The sequence below is a fragment of the Vipera ursinii genome, assembly GCF_947247035.1.
Source record: "Vipera ursinii genome assembly, chromosome: Z".
In the NCBI taxonomy this organism is placed as follows: domain Eukaryota; kingdom Metazoa; phylum Chordata; class Lepidosauria; order Squamata; family Viperidae; genus Vipera; species Vipera ursinii.
This window is the reverse complement of record NC_139517.1, coordinates 64,699,387-64,719,523: the sequence shown is the minus strand read 5'-3', so window position 1 is coordinate 64,719,523 and position 20,137 is coordinate 64,699,387. Positions and strand designations below refer to the sequence as shown.

Sequence of the window (20,137 nt, the reverse complement as noted above, 5' to 3'; positions counted from 1 at the left end):
GTACCTCTTTCTCAAGCACTTCCTATTGTTTCCAAATGTAAATATTTGGATATACTCTCCGTCAGCTCCGCTCTACCGTTGTCCCGCTAAGTTCGTGCTAGCTCCGTCCCTCTGTCAGATCTTCATGTCGGCCATTACTGGCCTCCTTCTCCCCGGTTCGCTCGCATCAGACTTTCTCCGGATCTCCAACACGAACCGCCGCTCATGAAGGTTCTCCGGGCTGCCTGCAACTTCGGATGTCCCTACAGGACCTCCTGAAGCTCCAAAAAGCCCCCGCGAACACTGGGTGAGAGGTTGTGCGTGGAGAGAACTCCGTTCACACAGCCGCCCGCTCTGACAGCTGGCTCCGCCCCCCAACACCTCCTATCTTTGTGGCAACTTAGAATGAGCAAAATGGCTGCAGTCAGGTTCATTGTAGAGTTGACAGCATCTATTTCACTACCACAATCGGTAGCTGAAGATAACTCTTCACCAATGGGAGGTCATTAGAAATGTTATGACTGAAACAACTAAGGCAACTAAGGGATATTCTGAAAGCTGCAGTCCCAGCACTTGTTACAGTTCCCTGCACCCCAAAGGGAAAAAAAGTGATAAAATCTGAACATACTGACTTGGGGATTCTGGGACTTGAAGTCTGCATATCTTAAAAGTTGCCAAGTTAACCTTAGAAGTTTGCCTCAGTTGTTTTTTTAAAAAAAATCATACAAGCTACTAGCTATTATGAGTTCTTTACAAATGAAATTATATGTTTCCTCTATATGAGATAAAAAAGGAAAGTGTTTTGCTTGTACTGGCCTATAGAATTTGATGGATGAAGCTACATTTTAAAAGGACAGAGATCACAAAACCATAATTAATTTCTAAGGTTAAAATTTGGGGAGGGGAGAAAACAAAAATTTTTATTTATAAAATTGATCACAATGAATGGTTTATCTTGTTTCCCAGAACATATAATTTGATTTATTATTCCTATAAAATAGACTGATGATTACAAGCAGAGCAATACTTTGAAACAGGACATTTTAATTTGAAGGTAATTGCCAACCAATTTATAAGCTATGTGTTTAAAAAAATACACATCTACAAACCAGCATTTGATTAGTAACTACAAAGTGATAATAAAGGCATAATCAAAAGTGAGAAAATCTTTTGATTAATAATGTGTTAATAAGATCCTTTGACAATGTACTTTTGCATGGCACTCTCTGATTTTTGTGTTTGTGATTTAAAAACACCAGTTTCTCCTCTTCAAGCATTAGTTTTATGTAGTCTTAGGCTTATGTAGATGATTTCCAGCTGTTTTACTTCAAAATTAGGAAATTTCTTTTCAGTGAGTGTTCATGTTAATGCAGCTGATTAGAATACTAGCCTTGCAACTACAGCCCTTAAATAGAAAGCAAACCTGAACTGATAGTATAATATAAAGAGCCCTGTTGAAATCTAGTCCACTGTAAAGTTTGTAGTAGTAATTGGCTAGGTATTTCTAGAAGCCAGCCACAAAAACAACAATTTTTTACTATGGTCCATCCTCCTAGTATTCACTAACATTTAAATGTATGCTGCAAGTAGCATCTTGCTTTGCTTATATGCTTTGAAGACTTCAGTAATTACAGTAGAGGAAATTTGTCTCAGGTTAATTTATGTTAAGGAGAGATTCAACCTAGAAATAAGAAGAAATTTTCTGACAGTGAGAACAATCAATCAATGGAACAGATGGCCTTCAGAAGTTGGAGGAGTTTCATCACTGGAAGCTTTCCAGAAGAGACTGGACTGCCATCTGTCAGAAATGGTTTGTGGTCACCTGCTTGAGCGGGAGTTGGATTAGATGACCTACAAGGTCATCTGTTTATTCTATTCTGATCTGTTCTATTCTTCTAAACCAGACATGTCAAACACAAGGCCCGGGGGCCAGATCCGGCCCGTGAAGTGGTTTCATGCGGCCCACGAAGCCATCCTGGAAACAGTGAGGGAATGGCCCCCACTGCCTTGGCCCTGGCCCAGAGACCCTCCTTCTGCCAGAGACCCTCAGATCTGTCCCACTCCTGCCCAGGCCCCCATAGGCACCCTTGATGCGAACGATGTAGGGCTGGCCATGCCCACCCAGTAGGCCATACACACTCTAGCTATGCCCACCCAGTAGGCCATGCCCCCCCCCAGGCCATACCCACCCGGCCCCCTGAGGGCAACCGCAATACTGATGCGGCCCTCAATGAAATTGAGTTCGACACTCCTGCAGTAGGCCATACACACTCCAGCCACGCCCACCCAGTAGGCCACGCCAACCCTGGCCACACCCAGCTGCCCCCCCAGGGCAACCGCAATGCTGATGTGGCCCTCAATGAAATTGAGTTTGACACCCCTGCTTTAGAATATGACATTTGGCTGCCTTTCCATATTTAGAATGGAGTCCCCCCCCGCGGGGGGTATTTTTTATTTTATTTTTTCACTTCTAGCTTAAGCTTCTATAATTAAAGCATACTATTGTGGTCTGGCCGTGTAAGGTGCAAGCAATCAGGACCCACCATGAATAGTCTTAAACAGAAGTTTTATTGTTAGGTACCTACATACAAGAATCTCTCCAGACTGACTGCATTCTCTTGGGAGCAGTCAGATAAGGCTTGAGAAATTGTGAGGGGTCAGGTCTATGTCGCTTACTGCAGTGTGAAGACTAAACTTGCTCCCCTATTAACACCTCCTTTCAGTCTAGGTGAAGATGCTACCATAGATAAATAATTCAAAGGGTATATTTTATTCCTAATTTTATCTTGAATATATTTTAAACTGGAATCTCTATCATAATATGGAATCCTATAAATAGTGGGTTTGAGCGGGGAACTTCCTGGAAATATGCTGTTCAAGAGATGAAGAACAGCCTCAAAACCTGCATTCTTCAAAGCATTATTCTTGTAAATTTAGATCTCTAGTTTTTGTAACTATTTTTCTTTTGTATGTTGTATATAATGTTATATGCAAGTATAATGCAAGATAAATATAATATATCTTGCATTATACTTGATCACAAAAGGCACATGCTTTATTTTATTTTTCATTAATTTATCTATCTCTTTTCTCTTACGTTTGAGATTCAGGAGAACAACAGGCTTTCAGTAAAGTTACTTGTTAGATTTTTGTGGATTCAATCTGGAATTTAACTCTTTTGAAAGAAGTAACCATCTCTCTGCTGATGAACTGCCTGTATACACAGACGGTACCTTAACAGCTCTTAGGTCCTTGGGTTAGGACTTGAACTGTTAAGTTTTTATCAGTCCCAAACTTTGAATTAAATTAAAGATTAACCATAGTAATAATAATACTAATAAATAATGCAAAGGTAGGACCAATAGTAATAGGGGCCTTGGTTGCAATTTTAAAACAAGTAAAGCACCATTTGAACACAATCAGCACTGACAAATTCACCATAAGTCAATTGCAAAAGGCAATTTTGCATGGAACAACTTCCATCCTGCAATGAAATCTGTAACACCATCAAACATCAATATCCAGATATGGATATTGGATGATGTTATAGATACCATTGCAGGATGAAAGCTGTTCCGATGGTATTCAAGTGGTACTCTATTTGATTTGAAGCTGCAACTATGGTGCCTTTACTATTGGTACTACCTTTGCACTGTTGTTGTTGTTTATTATTATTATTAAATTCATAGTCTCGGACTGTTAAAAACTTAACAGTTCAAGTACTAACCAAGGACGTAAGAGTTGTTAAGTAATGTCTGAGTAAACAGGCAGTTCCGAGTAAGATTTTTTTTTTTGCAAAGTCAGAATATTCAGGTCCAATAAGTTCAAAATTTGTATTTACCTAGGCAGCCCTTGGGGTATTGCTCCAAGGATTCTTATTACTATTGGTACTACCATGGGTTTCTGCTTCCATAATAATTCAACTTCAATTTGCAGATCGTGCTATTTCATTATTTTTTGTAGTTGTTTCTCTTCAATTATAATGAGCCTTGGTGGAGCAGTGGGCTAATGCCTCTTTAAGTAACACCAGCTGCCTGCAATTAGTGCAGGTTCGCATCCCACCAGGCTCAAGGTTGACTCAGCCTTCCATCCTTCCGAGGTAGGTAAAATGAGGACCCAGATTGTTGGGGGCAATTAAGCTGACTTTGTAATAATGCCGCTTGGGGTGTGTGTGAAAGCCCTAATAAGCAGGCATATACATAGAATGAAGGCTACTGCTAAGCTTGTAAACCACCCTGAGTCTTCGGAGAAGGGCGGGATATAAATGGAATTTAAAAAAAATTCGTGCATCACCTGGTATGCCATATTACTGCTAGTGTTGTTGTTATTATTATTATTAATATTATTAATATTATTCAATTCACAGTCTGGGACTGGTAAAAACAGTCCAAGTCCTAACGAAGGACCAAAGAGCTGTTAAGGTACCATGTGAATACCATGTTTCCCAGAAAGTAAGACCCGGTCTTATTTTATTTTGGGCTCTGAAATAAGCACTAGGACTTACTTTCAGGTAGGGCTTACTTTTACTTGTACCAGCAGGCCGAGAGTGTGTGGGGACGGGGCGGGGCCTGCGCATGGGGTGGGGATGCAACGTGGCAGTGATAGCATGGTAGCGAACCAAGTACCAGTGCAGGTGGGAGGGACATGTGCCCTTCCTGTGCCAGGCCAGCCCCTGCAGCCACAGGGTGGCCATGCTGGGTGGCAGCGGGAAGGGCGCTGAGGTGGGGGTGACCAGGCTGATGCTCCTCTGACTGTAGGGGGGGTCTTTGCCCTGGGGATCCGGGGAGACTCCTTCCTAGCCTGGCCGGGCTTACCTGAGAGGTGAGCGGGAAGGCAGAAGCCCAGGACCAAAGGGGCAGGTGGAGCACCGGAGGCTCAGGAAGGGAGGGTCTGTTCCCATGCCGGCTGCCCCTTGCCGCCAGAGCTGGAATGCCGCCCCATTTACCATATGTGCTGGTAGATGTTGGTCTTCCCTCCGCCAGGCCTGGGCAACTGCGGGATGGGCCCGTTTCAGCATCTTGCCACTTGCTTTGCAGCTCCTTTGCAGTTCTCTGCTGCTATGGAGCTGGAGAACTTGCCACAACACTGCCCAGATGCCCTCGCTTCCCCCAGGAATTACATGTCTTTGCTTACTTGACTTCCAGCCCCATCCCATTTTTCCTTCATGCTCCTCCACTGCCGGATGCAGGGAAACAAAATAAGTTTGTGGGGGGGAAAAGATCAATCAATCAATTCCAACTTCGTGACATCTCTGTGGGCACAGCTGCAAAGAAGGCCAGGTGGCTGAAAGCTCTACTACATAGAAATCCTACAACATTTCCAATATCTGAAATACAACAAAGTGAAAGGGGCAAATGGTTTATTTTCCCTCCTATTCAACAGTGTTATGATTAAAGAGGACCTCAACAAACATTTTACAGGAAAACAAACACCTTCCTATGAAGTATACTAAATATTTAAAATCAGCTAATCCTCTTTTTCCTTAGATTTAAACTTACGTGTGAATAAGATCAAATCTTTTATTTGTCTGTTTTCCATTTATAAATGTAAGTATATGTATATCTGTTCACACATGGTAACAATATTAAGTGGCTAGAGGATTGCATATGCTAGTCACACACCAGTATGAATCTGCTAGTTATACCATTTGCAGCTTATATTTAGAAATATTTAAAAAGAAAATATGTATTCAGATATATCTGTACAGATGATTATCCTTCTTTCTAGGCCCTTCTGCATGACAAGAGTAGTGAGCTTTGCTGAGGACTGGGAGTAATTGTGACCTTTGTCATTGAAAATTTCTTGACAAAAGAAAAAAGATGATATTGGCTTGGAACAAGCATTTCCTTCCTCATAGCCAAACAGAATTTTAATATCTTTCTTGCCCTTTTTCAGTATTGTCAGAACCCATTTCGTTCCTGGGGGTGGGGTGGGAGAATCTATTTCATTTCTCTTTATTTTTTTCTTATTTCTTTCTCTGGGTTCTGCCATTCTCTTGAGGGGCAGGGGAGATTCTGTGGGATGCCTTTTGCTTTGCTAGAATGTATCCTCTCTGCTGTTTCTATATATTTGCTCTTTGAACTGTCTCTCCCTTATTGTCAACCTGGAGGTGAGAAAGAAATGTGTCTCTGGCCATCTGGTTTATCTCTTGCTGCATAAAGGAAAGGTACAAAGACCAATGTCTTCACAGGCATGAGAATGAACTTCTTTATCAGCTCCATTCCCATAGCGGACTTAACACCTGGAGATTGGCTCATTTGAACTGACCGGATGAACTATTGTGGTGGGGTTTGCTTGGGACTCTTTTAACCTATTGATCTGAGATCCTCAGATCCTGCCTTCTATGCCTGCTATCAGCTTCTCCTAATAAAAGTTCCCTTTGGAATGAAACTGTTCCAAGAGTCCTACTTTCTTGGGATGAGGTTTTGAAGTGGGTCCTGACATTAGGCAGGATCTGCAGTAATAGTCAACCCGGAAGGAAGACCCTTGCTGGGGGAACTAAGCAAACAATGTCTGATATCAGAACGGAAAGGGAAGAACCTGCCATGGGTGGGAGTTCTCCCACCAGGCAGAGCCCAGTAGATACAGTTCTCAATCCTCAAGCTCATCAGATAAGGTGATGGTCACTGAACGCCATCACAAGCCATGGTGGTCAATGGGCATCAGGAGGAGGACTGGGAGAAGAAATTCAGGAAGATGATGTTCAAACATGGCAGTCACCAACCGGGTGGGAAGGTCAAGATGGAGAGGTTGCTTCACCTCAGTGAAGAAGAAGATGACTGGCCTCCCCACTCCAATCAGCTCCTGGAGCAAGCCATTGACATGCTAAGGGTCACCTTCGATTCCATGAAGGAAGAGAAAGCTGACCCATGCCGAGGCACTGCCAACCCAGGCTCAGTCAAAAGGATGATGGGGCAGCAGCAAACCAGCAATCCCAGGCCCTTCCACTGCTTCCATGGAGGCAGCCACCAACCCAGGAGACAGAGGGGACATCAACCCATCTGGAAGTTCCTGCCATTAAGGATGAGATACTGTGGAGAGCCGCACCGATTGGGGTTTTTTCTGACTCAAGTATTAAACTACATGGAAGAACATGGTCATGAAATAACTAGCAACCTCAGTCGAATAAGGATTGTACAAACAGCCCTAGATGGTGATGCAGCAGACTGGGTGGTAGATCTCCATGACGCCAATGTCCCAGAACTGGAAAACTTCAATCAGTTCATGGCAGTTCTCAGGCACCGTTTTGAGGACCCCTTGGCTGATCAGAAAGCTCAGGAGTGCATCAAGACTGTCAAACAGGGATGATGACCCATAGCGGAATACACACAGGAATTTCAAGCCCTGGGCAGTAAGCTGAACTGGCCGAAAGACATCCTAGTCGGCCATTTCAAGGATGGCCTGAATTATGACCTGTATTATGCCTGCACCCCTTGGGGAGACCTGGACCGGCTCCAAGACTGGTATATCCTGGCTGAGGAAGCAGAGATCGATCATGCCAGAAGGCAACGACGTGGAGGGAGTTCCTAGGGAAAGTCACCAGTGGAGCCACCCCGAGAACCACCGAAGCTAATCCCCACCACCCCGAGGTCAGCAGGTTGTTTCAAATGCAAGAAGGAGGGGCACCACATTGCCGAGTGCAAGTCTAAGACCCCATCTGGAAGCCTGACCGAGCCATGGGAGGGAAGCTCAGAAAGACCCCAATGAAACCGAAGGAGATGGCCATGAAAAGCATGGAAGTCATTGAGTTCCAAACTCCATCAAGGCAGGCAGGGGGAACTCTGACTCCACCAGGAAGACCACCCAATTCCTCAGATGACAACTCGGAGGATGAATTCCTGGTAAGTGGGCCCATTGTGCCCCTCACCAGAACTGTAGAACTTTAGCTCTGGAATGCCTGAAAGGGTTACGCTCACAGCCCTAATAGACTCCCGCTGCTCTTGCTGCCTTATAAGCTCAACCCTAGTGGGGAATTTAGGGATTCCGGTGAGGAGGCTGAAGAAGTTGATTTCATTCGGTCAATTAGATGGGTCAATTACAGGGGGGACACCAGCTACTTTTGCCATACTACCTGTCCAACTCACCATAGGGGATCATGTACAGACTCTAATGTTTGTAGTGACCCCTGGCTTGGAATGCCACCTCATCTTGGGTACGGTGTGGTTGACCAAGTGTAATCCAGGGATGGACTGGAGGACAGGAGAACTGAGATCCCAAAGGAGAAGATAGAAGCAGGAGCCCCAACTCAAACCTAGAACCGAGGAAGTTCCTCTGAAAATTCAGCAGTGGTGGGGGAAAAGGAGTTGCAGGGCATACCAGAGGAATACCGGGATCTAGCTGAAGTGTTCAGCGAGGAGAAATCCAATGAACTGCCCCCCCGACCCATGGACTGTGCTATTGAAATACTCCTGGGGGCAAAATTACCTAAGCCAAAACTATATTCCATGAGCCTACAGGAGCTGGAGAAAATGCAAAAGTTCATAAAAAAATCTGGAAAGGGGATTTATCCAACTGGCAAAATCCAAAACTGCAGTTCCCCATATTATTCTGCAAAAAGAAAGATGGGACTCTTTGCCTCTGCATGGATTACAGCTCTCTCAACACAGCGAGTAAGAGCAACATTTACCCCTTCCCTCTCATGAAAGACATGCCAGCACACCTGTCAAAAGGAAAAATCTTTTTAAAACTGGATTTAAGAGAGGCATATTACAGAATCAGAATTAAAGAGGGAGACAAGTGGAAAGGAAAACAGCCTTCAATTGCTCCTTAGGATGTTACCAGTTCAGGGTTTTGCCTTTTGGGCTTCAAGGGGCATCTGCAGTGCTCATGCAATTAATAAATGATGTGCTCCTGGAGCACCTATATAAAGGGGTACTTGTTTACCTAGACGATATCCTGATATTTACTGAAATAAAAAAGGAGCATGTAAAATTAGTCAGAGCAGTACTGAAAAAACTCCAAGCAGCCCACTTGTATGCCAAGTCATCTAAGTGTGAATTTCATAAGGAAAAAAAATGACTGTCTGGGGTATTGGATCTTGCCAAGTGGCATAGAGATGGATCCTGAGAAGGTCCGAGCTGTATTAGAGTGGGCTCCACACCACACTAGGAAGCAATTGCAAAGCTTCCTTGGATTTACTAATTTTTACCAGCAATTCATTCCCTCATTTGCACAGATCACCTTGCCAATTACTAACTTACTAAAAAACAAAGGGGAGGGGAAGCCGAAACCAAGCCAACCATTGAAATGGACGGTAGAATGTCAAACCACATTTGAAAGACTGAAAAGACTATTTTCTGCAGAACCTGTTCTAAGACACCCTGATACTGATAAACCATTCGTGTTTCAACCTGATGCCAGCGATGTAGCCATGGAGGCAGTACTAATGCAGGAGAATGATGAAGGGAAGTTGCAGCCTTGCGCATACACATCAAGGAAACTCACAGAGACAGAAAACAGGTGGGCATTCTGGGAAAAGGAGGCTTATGCAGTCCGATGGGCCCTTGTAACCTGGCAGGATTTCCTGGAAGGGAACAAAATCCCCTTCCAGATATGCACCGACCACAAGAACCTAGAAGCCTTAAAGATGCCCAGAAAACTGACCCCTAAACAAGCAAAGTAGTTGCAGTATTTCCACCAATTTAATTTCACACTAAAACACTGGGAGGAAAGAATTTCCTAGCTGATCCATTGTCCAGGCTCCACAATTAACAGCAATAGAACAGATAACAGACCCACTCATGCCATCTACACAGTTGGCAGCGCAAGTCACCATCTGAGCGCAAGCCAAAATCCAGAATCTCTAGTGAGCCAAGCGCTAGAGAATGACAAATTGTTCCTAAGCCATAAGAACCTAGGCACCATAGGTTGGTGAGAGGGACACTGTACATTCCAAAAAGCCAGAGGCTGACTTTTATGCAGCTGTCATGACTCGAAATCAGTTGGCCATTTTGGGGTAGTAAAAACTTTACACCTAGTTTTGGTGGCCGTCGATAAAGGACATTGAAAGCTACGTGGCTAGTTGCCCAATTTGTGCTGCAGCTAAGAGGAGACAGGGGAAAATCCCAGGCTTGTTGCAAACAACAGCAACCCCATCAGCGCATTGGAAAGAAATTTCTATGGACTTTATTGTGGAGTTACCAGAAAGTAGGGGGAACACAGTTATTTGGGTCATTACAGATTTGCTCTCTAAACAAGTACATTTTATCTCATGCCAAAAAATCCCCAATGCAAAGACACTTGCAAAGTTATTTGTTCAACATATTTTTTGACTTCCTGGGGACCCACAACAAATCATATCAGACAGGGGGGTACAATTCACATCAGAGTTTTGGAGAGTATTCCTGGACTTTTGGGGACCACTCAAGAGTTGTCATCTAGTCATCATCCACAAGTGAATAGTGGGACTGAACGGTTGAAATCAGTACTGGAACAGTACCTAAGATGTTTCATTACCAGCAAGACAATTGGACCAAACTACTTCCATTCACAGAAGTTGCTTATAACAATGCAGTTCATTCCAGCACGGGCTACACTCTTTCCAGGTAGCAATGGGACAAAGTTTCAACCCAATGCCTGAATTACCATCGAGCGAAACGACTATCCCTTCCCTGAAGGAATGGATTGCACAATTACAAAATACCTGGCCAGTTGAACTTTAGATGAGGCTAGGGAAGCATATAAATTCCAGGCAGATAAGAAACAAAGTGAACCCAAACAGTTTCAAGTAGGACAGAAAGTTTATCTGTCAACAAAATACCTAAAATCCTGGCAGCCATCAAAAAGCTAGGAACAAAATTTGTGGGATCATTTTCTATTAAAAGAATAATCTATCCTGTCACAGTAGAATTGGAGCTCCCTAAGACGCTCGACAGGTTCACCCAATTTTTCACTGTAGCCTTCTGAAACATGAATTGCTATTGCCCTTAAGGCCAGCTGCAGCTCCTTCTCCTCTTCCAATTATGGAAGAAGATGAACAACATTTTGAAATCAAGGAGATTCTAGGTTCCAGGAAACATCATAGTTCCATCCAATACCTAGTAGCCTGGAAACATCTGCCTCTTTCCCAAAATGAATGGGTTCAGAAATGTCACATTACAGTTCCCAAATTACTTAGTAAATTTCATGCTGCATATACAAATAAACCAGACTAACTTTTGTCTACCTCTTTCTCTTTATTTTTACAGGTGGATCTGTCTTTTTTTCTAAGGGGGACAACATGTCAGAACCCATTTCCTTCCTGGCAGGGATCTATTTCATTTCTCTTTATTTATTTCTTATTTCTTTCTCTGCATTCTGCCAAAGAATTCTTATTATATGTTTCCAGGCAAAATGCAATATCCCCCAAATGAATATTGTAATATTAATTAATTAATATGAATGGGATGCTATCTGTAATATACAGTTAATTAAATGCACTAAATTATCATATAATTCCTTGCACACCTACCCAAAATAAAGTATTATAGAACACAGAACATAGAATAATAGATTTGGAAGGGACCTTGGAGGTCTTCCAGGGCTTTTCAACCTTTTTACCCATTGTACCACTTTTAGGATATGGCAACGTCTGAGTACCAATGGTCACCTAGCAAGGTGTCAAAAACTTGATGACGAAAAAAAAGGAAAAAAAGTGATGAAATACAGGTAGTCCTCGACTTACAACAGTTCGCTTAGTGACTGTTCGAAGTTACAACGGCACTGAAAAAAGTGCTCCCCCAAGCTACAGCCAAGCAAGACACCTGCCTGCCCACCCGGCAGCACTCTTCCTCCTGTCTGTTTTCATTGTTGTGAGCATTTCTGTTGAGGATTGGCAGTGGGGGTGGGGTGGGGGAGTTTGGTTTTTATTCCCCAACCACCACCTACTGGGTGGTTGCAGCAGGTTTTGGTCACTTCACATGACCCTGGGACACTGCGACCATCATAAATATGAATCAGTTGCCAAGCATCTGAATGTAAATCACAAGACCCTGGAGATGCTGCAACATTCCAGCTGATCGGCGCTTCTTCTGGGCTCAGCAGAAGCACCAGGATCAGTGCTGAGCTCCAGCTGGAGCCTGGTGCTGATCCTGGTGCTTCCGCTGAGCCCTGACAGCCCTGAAGAAGTGCTGATCCTGGTACCTCTGCTGAGCCCTGACAGCCCTGAAGAAGTGCTGATCCTGGCACCTCTGCTGAGCCCTGACAGCCCTGCAACTCCAGCTGTCTCTCACTCAGGCTTGTGCAGTGCTGCCACCAGTTCAGCTCATTCCCCTCCACTGCTACCACTTTTCTAGGATGGTCACGTACCATCTGCTGGGTGCCAATGTACCATAGGTGTTACCTGTACCACTGGTTGAAAAGCCCTGCTCTAGTCCAATCCCCTGCTCAAGCAGGAGATCCTATATCAGAGTTCCCCAAATGTTTGGGGTTTGCGGCATGGAGCGGGGGGAAAGAAGGGATGATTTTGTGGGAGGAGTAAATACCTGCAGATGCATGTGTGTATGCACGAACACCTGTTGCTCATGTGAGTGGGTGACACTGGTGCGAGTGGGGCCATGAATGCCCATGATGGTTGTGATGATACTCATGCAATTACCTGCAACAATGCTTGTGGCGATGCTCACATGAGTGGGGCTATATGCAGATTCACACACGCATGCATCAACAAACCATTCACGTGGTCTGGTGGCCAAAAGGCTGTAGCATGGTAGTGGGCAACATATCGGGATGGTTTTGCCATTTCTGGCAATGGGGTGGGCGCGGCTTCTGGATGACGTGTCTGGCCTGCAGGCCGGCAGTTTGACACCCCTGGACTAGACATATCCAATTCCTCTAAGCATTCTTTATATGTTTTAGCCTCCAGCCCCTTAATTATTCTTGTTGCTCTTCTCTGCACTCTATCCAAAGTCTCAACATCTTTTCTTTATTGTGGTGACCAGAACTGGATGCAGTATTCCAAGTATGGTCTTATGAAGGCTTGTAAAGTAGTACTAGAACTTCATGTGATCTTGATTCTATCCCTCTATTAATTATATTTTTAATTAATAACATTATAGTTTTATAGAGTGGGAAAAAATATCTTACTCACTGAGGTTCCATTTTAGACCTGTTGTTGTTACACATTCACAAGGATTCCCAACTGGAATTAGACCACACCAGTTCCCTTCAAGTCCTGTGTTCACAAGAAGTTTGTGCTTGCCCTGTAACACAGAGAGAATGCTGATGCAGGTTTAAATTATGCAAACAGAAATGCTATGTTAAAACAAGTGAAGCAGACACAAGCCAAATCTGAGACATTAAATTTTGTTATAGAGTTTTCTTCATCCTTTGGATCTATTCACACTTACTTGGGCATAGGTTTCATTGAATTTAGTGTTGCTTTGATGGTTCAAAATAGAATGTACATGAAATTTGCACTTTTACAAGAATATAGATGAAATATGAAAAGCTGTTCTTTGATAAAATATTAATGTACTCTTCTTAGAAAATTCTGAATTTTTAACCTGAAACTCAAAATCAATTTAAATTATGATAGGTTTTGATCTAATCTAGTTACTGAGTGCATTGTGGACCACCTAGATCAAGTCCTAACCCAGTCATTGTCAATCAATTAAGTTTCCAACCTCCTCTTTGCAGATGATTGGGAAAACTAATAACAGGAGAATATTTGCCTTCCAGAAAAAGAATTGAACCACAGAAGAACTTTTTGAAATGTGGAAGATTAGGGTTATACAACTTTAAATGAAGTGAAATGGATAATTGACTATTAGCCATGAGTACCAAGAATCTCTGGATTCAGTGGCATAAGATTTGTGAGTATCAGTTACTAAAAGAAAAATAGGGTAGAGTATCTATAATGATTTATAAAACTTATTTATTCAATTTCATATCTAACTTTAAAATAATTTTCCCAAATAACTAAGCTTATGAATTCTTCTGTAGAATATCCCTCTTCATTATTGTAACAAGTTATTAGGCTAGATGAAGATTTGATCTGATGACTCATTATGAATTTCATTAAAATCATTGGTTTCAGGTTCAAAACGCATGACAAAAAATGACAAAGACAATTGGATGTAAGGAGTCACGGGTCCGTATTGTGACGCACATTTTGTCATTTAATCTAACCCCCAATTTGGATTCCAATGAGCTTCAGGTTGCATATGTTTATATAGTCCTCTCTATTCAAGATGATTTTAGTTTATTTATTTAAAATATCTATATAGCTGTCCTTCTAAGAACCTCTAGGCAGCTTCTAATCAAAAGTTAAAACAACATACAGAATCATATGAAAACTATAAATTAAACATATGAAAACATTAAAAAGACCTGGTGCCAAGTCAGATTTCTAATGTGCAAATATTCAGACTTATTCCAGATCTTACAGCAAAAGCCTGGTCTTCAAAGCTTTACAGGAGGTTAAGAAGGTAGATGTCTTCCAAACTTCATGGACTATGGCAAAGGCTCCCATCAAATGGCAATATTTAGGGAAAGGGACTAGGACCTTGTAGGATGGGTAGATGTCCTTAGGGAAAGCCAGTCTCAAAGATATGGTCCTATACCATATTGAGCTTTAAAGATAATGACCAGGATCATGAATTGTGCTCCAAAAGAAACTGGAAGTCAGTGCAGCTTATGCACAAAGATTTTACATGAGGAAACTTTGGGGCCCCCATTTCAGTGTACATGTCTGCATTCTGGAGCAGTTGAAATCTCCTAGTGGTCTTCAAGGCCAACCTCATGTAAGGTGCATTGCAATAATCCAAATGGGAGGTGATCAAGGCAAGAGTGATTATGAGCAGTTGAGTGAATTATATTGTATCATTGAGTGGTATACAACATCAGTCAACAATATAATTAAGGAGAACAATGCTTTCAAATTTTCAGTTTTAGAAAAAAATGATGTGAAGGTTTTTAATGCATCTTATTTTATATTTTGGATTGTAAAAAGTTATTAGTTCAACTTATTTGTCCACTAGAACTTTCATTTAAATTATTTAAAACCTATGAAAAAAGAGGTTACAAGGTTATCCATTTGAAAATGTTGAAATATTAAGTACATGTTACAAATCTTTGTCACTATAATAAATAGAATTTAAAAGATAATTTGTTTGGTATGTGTGTGGGTTTTCTTGCCTCAGCACAAGGAAGGCTGCACTATAAAAACTAGCTAGGTGGGACTTCCAGCTAGGCGTTGTGGTGTGATGGACATAGGTAGATGGGGCTCCATCTTCCATGTTCGATTTTGCCCTGCTGGGGACCCTAAAAAGGGTCAAAAGTCACCCCAGAGAGGTGACAAAGAAGGAAGGGACCTTCGTTGATCACAGAGGGGTGATGGCCCTTCCTCTGGATCCAAAGAAGCCCTCCAAACTGGCGGGGGAAAGACTGGCTACATTTGTGACAACCAAAGATAAGCACTAACTAGCATAGTGGTGGCCAACCTATGGCACGTGTGCCAGAGGGGGCACTAGGAGCCCTCTCTGTGGGCATGCATGCCTCACTCTTTGGCTACATTTTCATAGGAAAAAACCATTTCTCAAGCCCCTTCCTAGTCAAATCAAGCCTCCAGAGTGAGCACACTGTTTTCAGCTTTGAGTTATATTAAATCTGACACCAGAAACAGACTAACAGAAGACCTGAGTTCTGCATGTGTTGCTCTCAAACTTACAAAGTATAAGCCAAGGTTAGACAAATTACCAGCAAGCATAGAATAGCAAAAATCACATGAATTGTTCCAAAGCATGCCAAATGCAAACTTTTACCTTTCAGTAAAGTTGTTTTTTTCTTTTAAGACAAAAGATGTTAATGTATGGGTTGTGTTTTTCTAAATTAAAATCTCAATATTCAGATTAAATTGCTGTGTTGGCACTTTGCAATAAAAAAGTGGGTTTTGGATTGCAGTTTGGGCACTCAGTCTCTAAAACGTTTGCCATCACTGAACTAGCAATTTTTGAACAATGTGGATGGAATTGGGTGAGATTTTATCCTCTTTTATGATCTTAACACTATTTTCCTGGAAAAAAGAATGCCCAAAGCAAATAATCCTCCCCTGATGACAGAGGAAAGGGAAGTTTTTGCTCTGCTTCCTCATTTGAATGAATGAATCTTTATTGTCAAAGTACAACCATGTATACATTGAGATTGGCTGAGCCTTCAGGAAAAGAAAAGTGGAGAATTAATTGCTTTGGGGGAAAATAGAGAAAACTACAAGATCAATTTGGAATTAATACAGATATATAGCTTTGAAATTTGGGGACTAAAATACCTTTCAGACTTTTTTTAAAAAAAGATTTGAAATTCTGTAAAATAGGCTTGGATTTAGAAAGCTGGAAGATGGTGTCAATGACATCTAGTGGTGAATCACAGCACTACAATTTATTATGTTTAAAGGAAACTTGGCTTGAAGCCCGGACTTAGATAAGACTCTTTGTTGTTCCTGGAAACTTTCAGTTTAGCAGGCAGCAGCTGGAAAAAAGGGGGAAAAAAACTCTTGGACTGCTTATCTGTGTTGGGGTCCCTATTGGACTATAAAGACAACATACAAAAACAAAATGGGTGTTCCATACTTAGCCACAAATGGTAAAATAACATCTTTAACACTTGTTTCCAAAGCCCCCAGTTTGATACACAAATAAGAAAATGTTAACGAATCTCAGAAATTATTTCTATGTTGAAATCAATCCAAGAGACAATTGTTTTATTTCATGATGAGACTAAAAATAACACAACTGAGAAAAAAGAACAGTTTTCTAACCTAAACTTACAAATTCAGACAATGACTACAAAGAAGGAACTAGTAACCCAGAAAACAGAGGGAAAATGAGAAGAAATGGATCCAAAGATGGAGGACCTAAAGGAAAGAATTAACAGACAGGTACAGACAAATGAAAAATTAGAAGGTGCAGTGATAACACCAGAAATGGAAAAGATATCTTACTTGTCAAGATCGTAGAACACATTTGAAGATAAGGAAGAAGAGCTGATTGAACAGATGATAAAGCTGTTAGGGGAAATGTTGAATATTGACAAACAAGAAATGGAAACAAAAACTGAAAGGGAAGGACGGAGGCTGTTTAATGAATATAAATGGGTTGAGTGTTCTCCCAAAAATACTTCAATCAAATTCTCTTCCTCATTCCAAACAATACATACAAAAACAGAGGAAGAATTACTTCATGATTCAAATGCACTGATTTGAAAAGTTATTTGGCAAAGGAAAAAAGTTAGAGTAAGACTGAAGAAAATAGGTTTTGACCTATTAGATGGGATATTATACTATTAAACAGATGTTTGAATATAGTTAAGAAATAGATAACTGTTAGAAATTATTATAATTAGAAGGATGGGATTTGTAACTAGAATATTACATTTTGTTATGAGATGGGGAGATATGAAAATTCTAAAAGGGTTTGAATAAGGGAAGCTTTTGGTTACCCAAATATAATTTATTATGAGAAAATTATAAGCGACAGAATTATTTTGAACATTGATAGGAAATTAAAATTTTAAAAAAGCGGGAAAAACAGGACATTGATTGAACAAATGGATTTTAAGTGCAAATGCAATTGAGATTTGTTCTGGCTAGAAAAGATATTATAGACTGACATTATTGATATTATGTATAATACCAGAAAAATGTGATGAAGATGTCTATATTTAATTGTATATGTATTAACAGTAACAAGAATTGTATCTGCCCAGTGTGAAAAATGCATACCACCGGAAAAAGACAGGACCAAGGAAGCACCGGATGGTGTAGTATTGAAACTAGACTTGAGAAAGTTAATATGTACCACTGAATTACCAATGGACCCAGACAACACATTGTTTATTAAGTATTTAGAATTGTAAAATTAGTAAAATATTTATAAAAAAACCTAGTTAGGTGGACCATATATGAACACCATTCATAAAGCCTAACGCCTATCACAACAATGTAAATAAATAACCTAGGTTATCTAGATTCACAAGTGCAGTTATATACCAAATCTAATCTGATGTTCCGCTCTTGCACAGAAAAGACCTCTCTCTTGGACACAAATAAAGCAAAGTGATTTGAAGTAGATTTATTCTTCAGCTTTAAACTTGAAAAGAGAGAGAGAAAAATAAGTTGAGGAAATATTGACTATTCTCTTTTATGCTTTAGCCAGTTCCAAATTGGCAAACACAAAAAAACCTTTAACTTTTTTTCCTTCTGAATCCAGGTCTTTTTTCTGACTATGATTTTATAAATGCTACTGCTAATAAAAATCATATTATATAATATAACCATGTTTTTATCTTGTTAAACCATTTTTTTAAAAAACAACAACAACACAACAACCTTGATCAAGCAGAAAAAAATTATTCTGATTTTCACTTTATATCTGGGGATGGAAGATAAAGATCAATTTTTAACTTCAGATATATGAGGAAAATCCAAGGAATATTTAATCCAAAACAAATCTATGTTTTTCCACAGTGTATTTATTATACAGCCTTAATAATTTTTCTTACACTTACACAGCATTTTTATTTAAAAATCCTAAAAATTCTTTAAATTTGGCTTTAAACTAATATATAAGTAATACATAATTAAAGGCTGAAAAATTAGTCCTATGGTGACCCACAGTTTATTATAAATTCACTTTATAATAAGGGGATTTTCTTAATGATCTGTTCTGTTAAGTCAGGGGTGTCAAACTGCTGGCCCGCAGGCTGGATGCCATGCCCACCCCATTACTGACAATGGCAAAACCGTCCCGATACGTTGCGTGACGTCATGTGACGTCACCGGTTTGACATGTCTGTGCTAAGTGATAAACAAAATGAAAGCATCTTTAACACGAACAAATTGGTAATTGCTTGCATCCTTGGGACCTGTGACATAAAAATAAATATAAACTTGGACTGCCTGCCTGGATCCTTGCTGGTCATCGAAGATCCTACTTATTCTTTGTTTATAGTTCTGTCTCCATGATCTCTAATGATGGAAGTGCTTTTGTTGGCTTTCATTGGTGTTTTGTAATCTGTATTATCCAAGTAAGTTGGATTCCTAACCTTACCAGTATTCCTAATTAGAATTCCTAGTTAGCATATCAATAACTTCAATATGATCATTCCTATTGCCATAAGTGAAAGTCATTGAACTCAGATACCCAGTGTATACTTGTTTTTCCATAGTTGCCCTCATACATTCCACATTCTATAGACTTCTTAAAGACATTAGGGAAGCATGGCTATTTTCTTGTGAGGTAACTGCATGCTACTATATGACATGATCATGTGGCCAAATCAATTTGTGAGATTATCTTTCATTCAATCCATTCCTACTGTACATATAGGGCACTACCACTTAGGATATTGCCATACTGAATGAATTTATTCAAAATGACACGCTTGGAATTCTATGGGTTTCTTTGACTAAACAGTATCAGGACCCAGGGAATGCAGCACTGCTCACTAGAATAAGATTCTACCTAAGATTCATGTGGTTCCAACCCTGTTGGTGTTCCAGAGGACCATAAAACCTGACTGTTCTCCCAGTGTTTGGCTTAGTATCTGGTGCCTGCTTTGATATGATGCTTTGTAATATCTTATCAAGTATGCCATATTTTTACTTTTTTTTCTTCTGTTCTAATTTGGTTTTGTTAGTACTTACATTCTTTTTATGTTGTTTGGTGTATTGTGGGCTGACACAAATTCATTTGGAGTAAAATTGAATAAAGCCAACAAAATTATAGATCTTTGTATATTGTATACCAGTGGTCCCCAACCCCTGGGCCACGACCCACTATGGGGCCGTGGCCTATTCACATCTGGGCCACACAAGCAGCAGGCCAGTGTGCACAGATGCTTGCGCAGCTTGACTTCCACAAGTTGAGCTGTGCACGCATACATGTGCACACTGACCTGACACTCACACAGCCCGGTTCCCCTCTGCCAGGCTACCAAGCCACAAAGATTGTTGACTACTGTTGTATACCACAATGACACAATATAATTCATTCAACAAGTGCATGCACAATTCAGTTGAGATACAAATTTTCTTCTACAGGTATATTAATAAGAGACATGAAGTATATAATTTTATACTGACTCAAATACAGCAAAATACTCATAATTTATATCTCTGGCTGCATCTGTCATAATAAAGTACCAGACTAACCCTAAGTGTTGTGAAGATTGAGGAAATTAAGGG

At 40.7% G+C, this 20,137-nt stretch overlaps 1 protein-coding gene across 10 annotated transcripts in view; it reads right to left on the bottom strand.

The window, feature by feature from the left end:
• The window catches only part of TPK1 (thiamin pyrophosphokinase 1), a 474,010-nt gene that overhangs the window by 90,514 nt on the left and 363,359 nt on the right, over positions 1–20,137 (bottom strand). For 9 of the 10 annotated variants that reach the window (XM_083378309.1, XM_083378313.1, XM_083378310.1 and 6 more), the window contains one exon: positions 13,046–13,157. In XM_083378309.1, coding sequence (XP_083234435.1) covers positions 13,046–13,157 — 112 coding nt within the window. Of the gene's footprint in view, positions 1–13,041; positions 13,158–20,137 lie in introns of all 10 variants that reach the window. The other variant, XM_083378318.1, reaches the window with a different exon arrangement.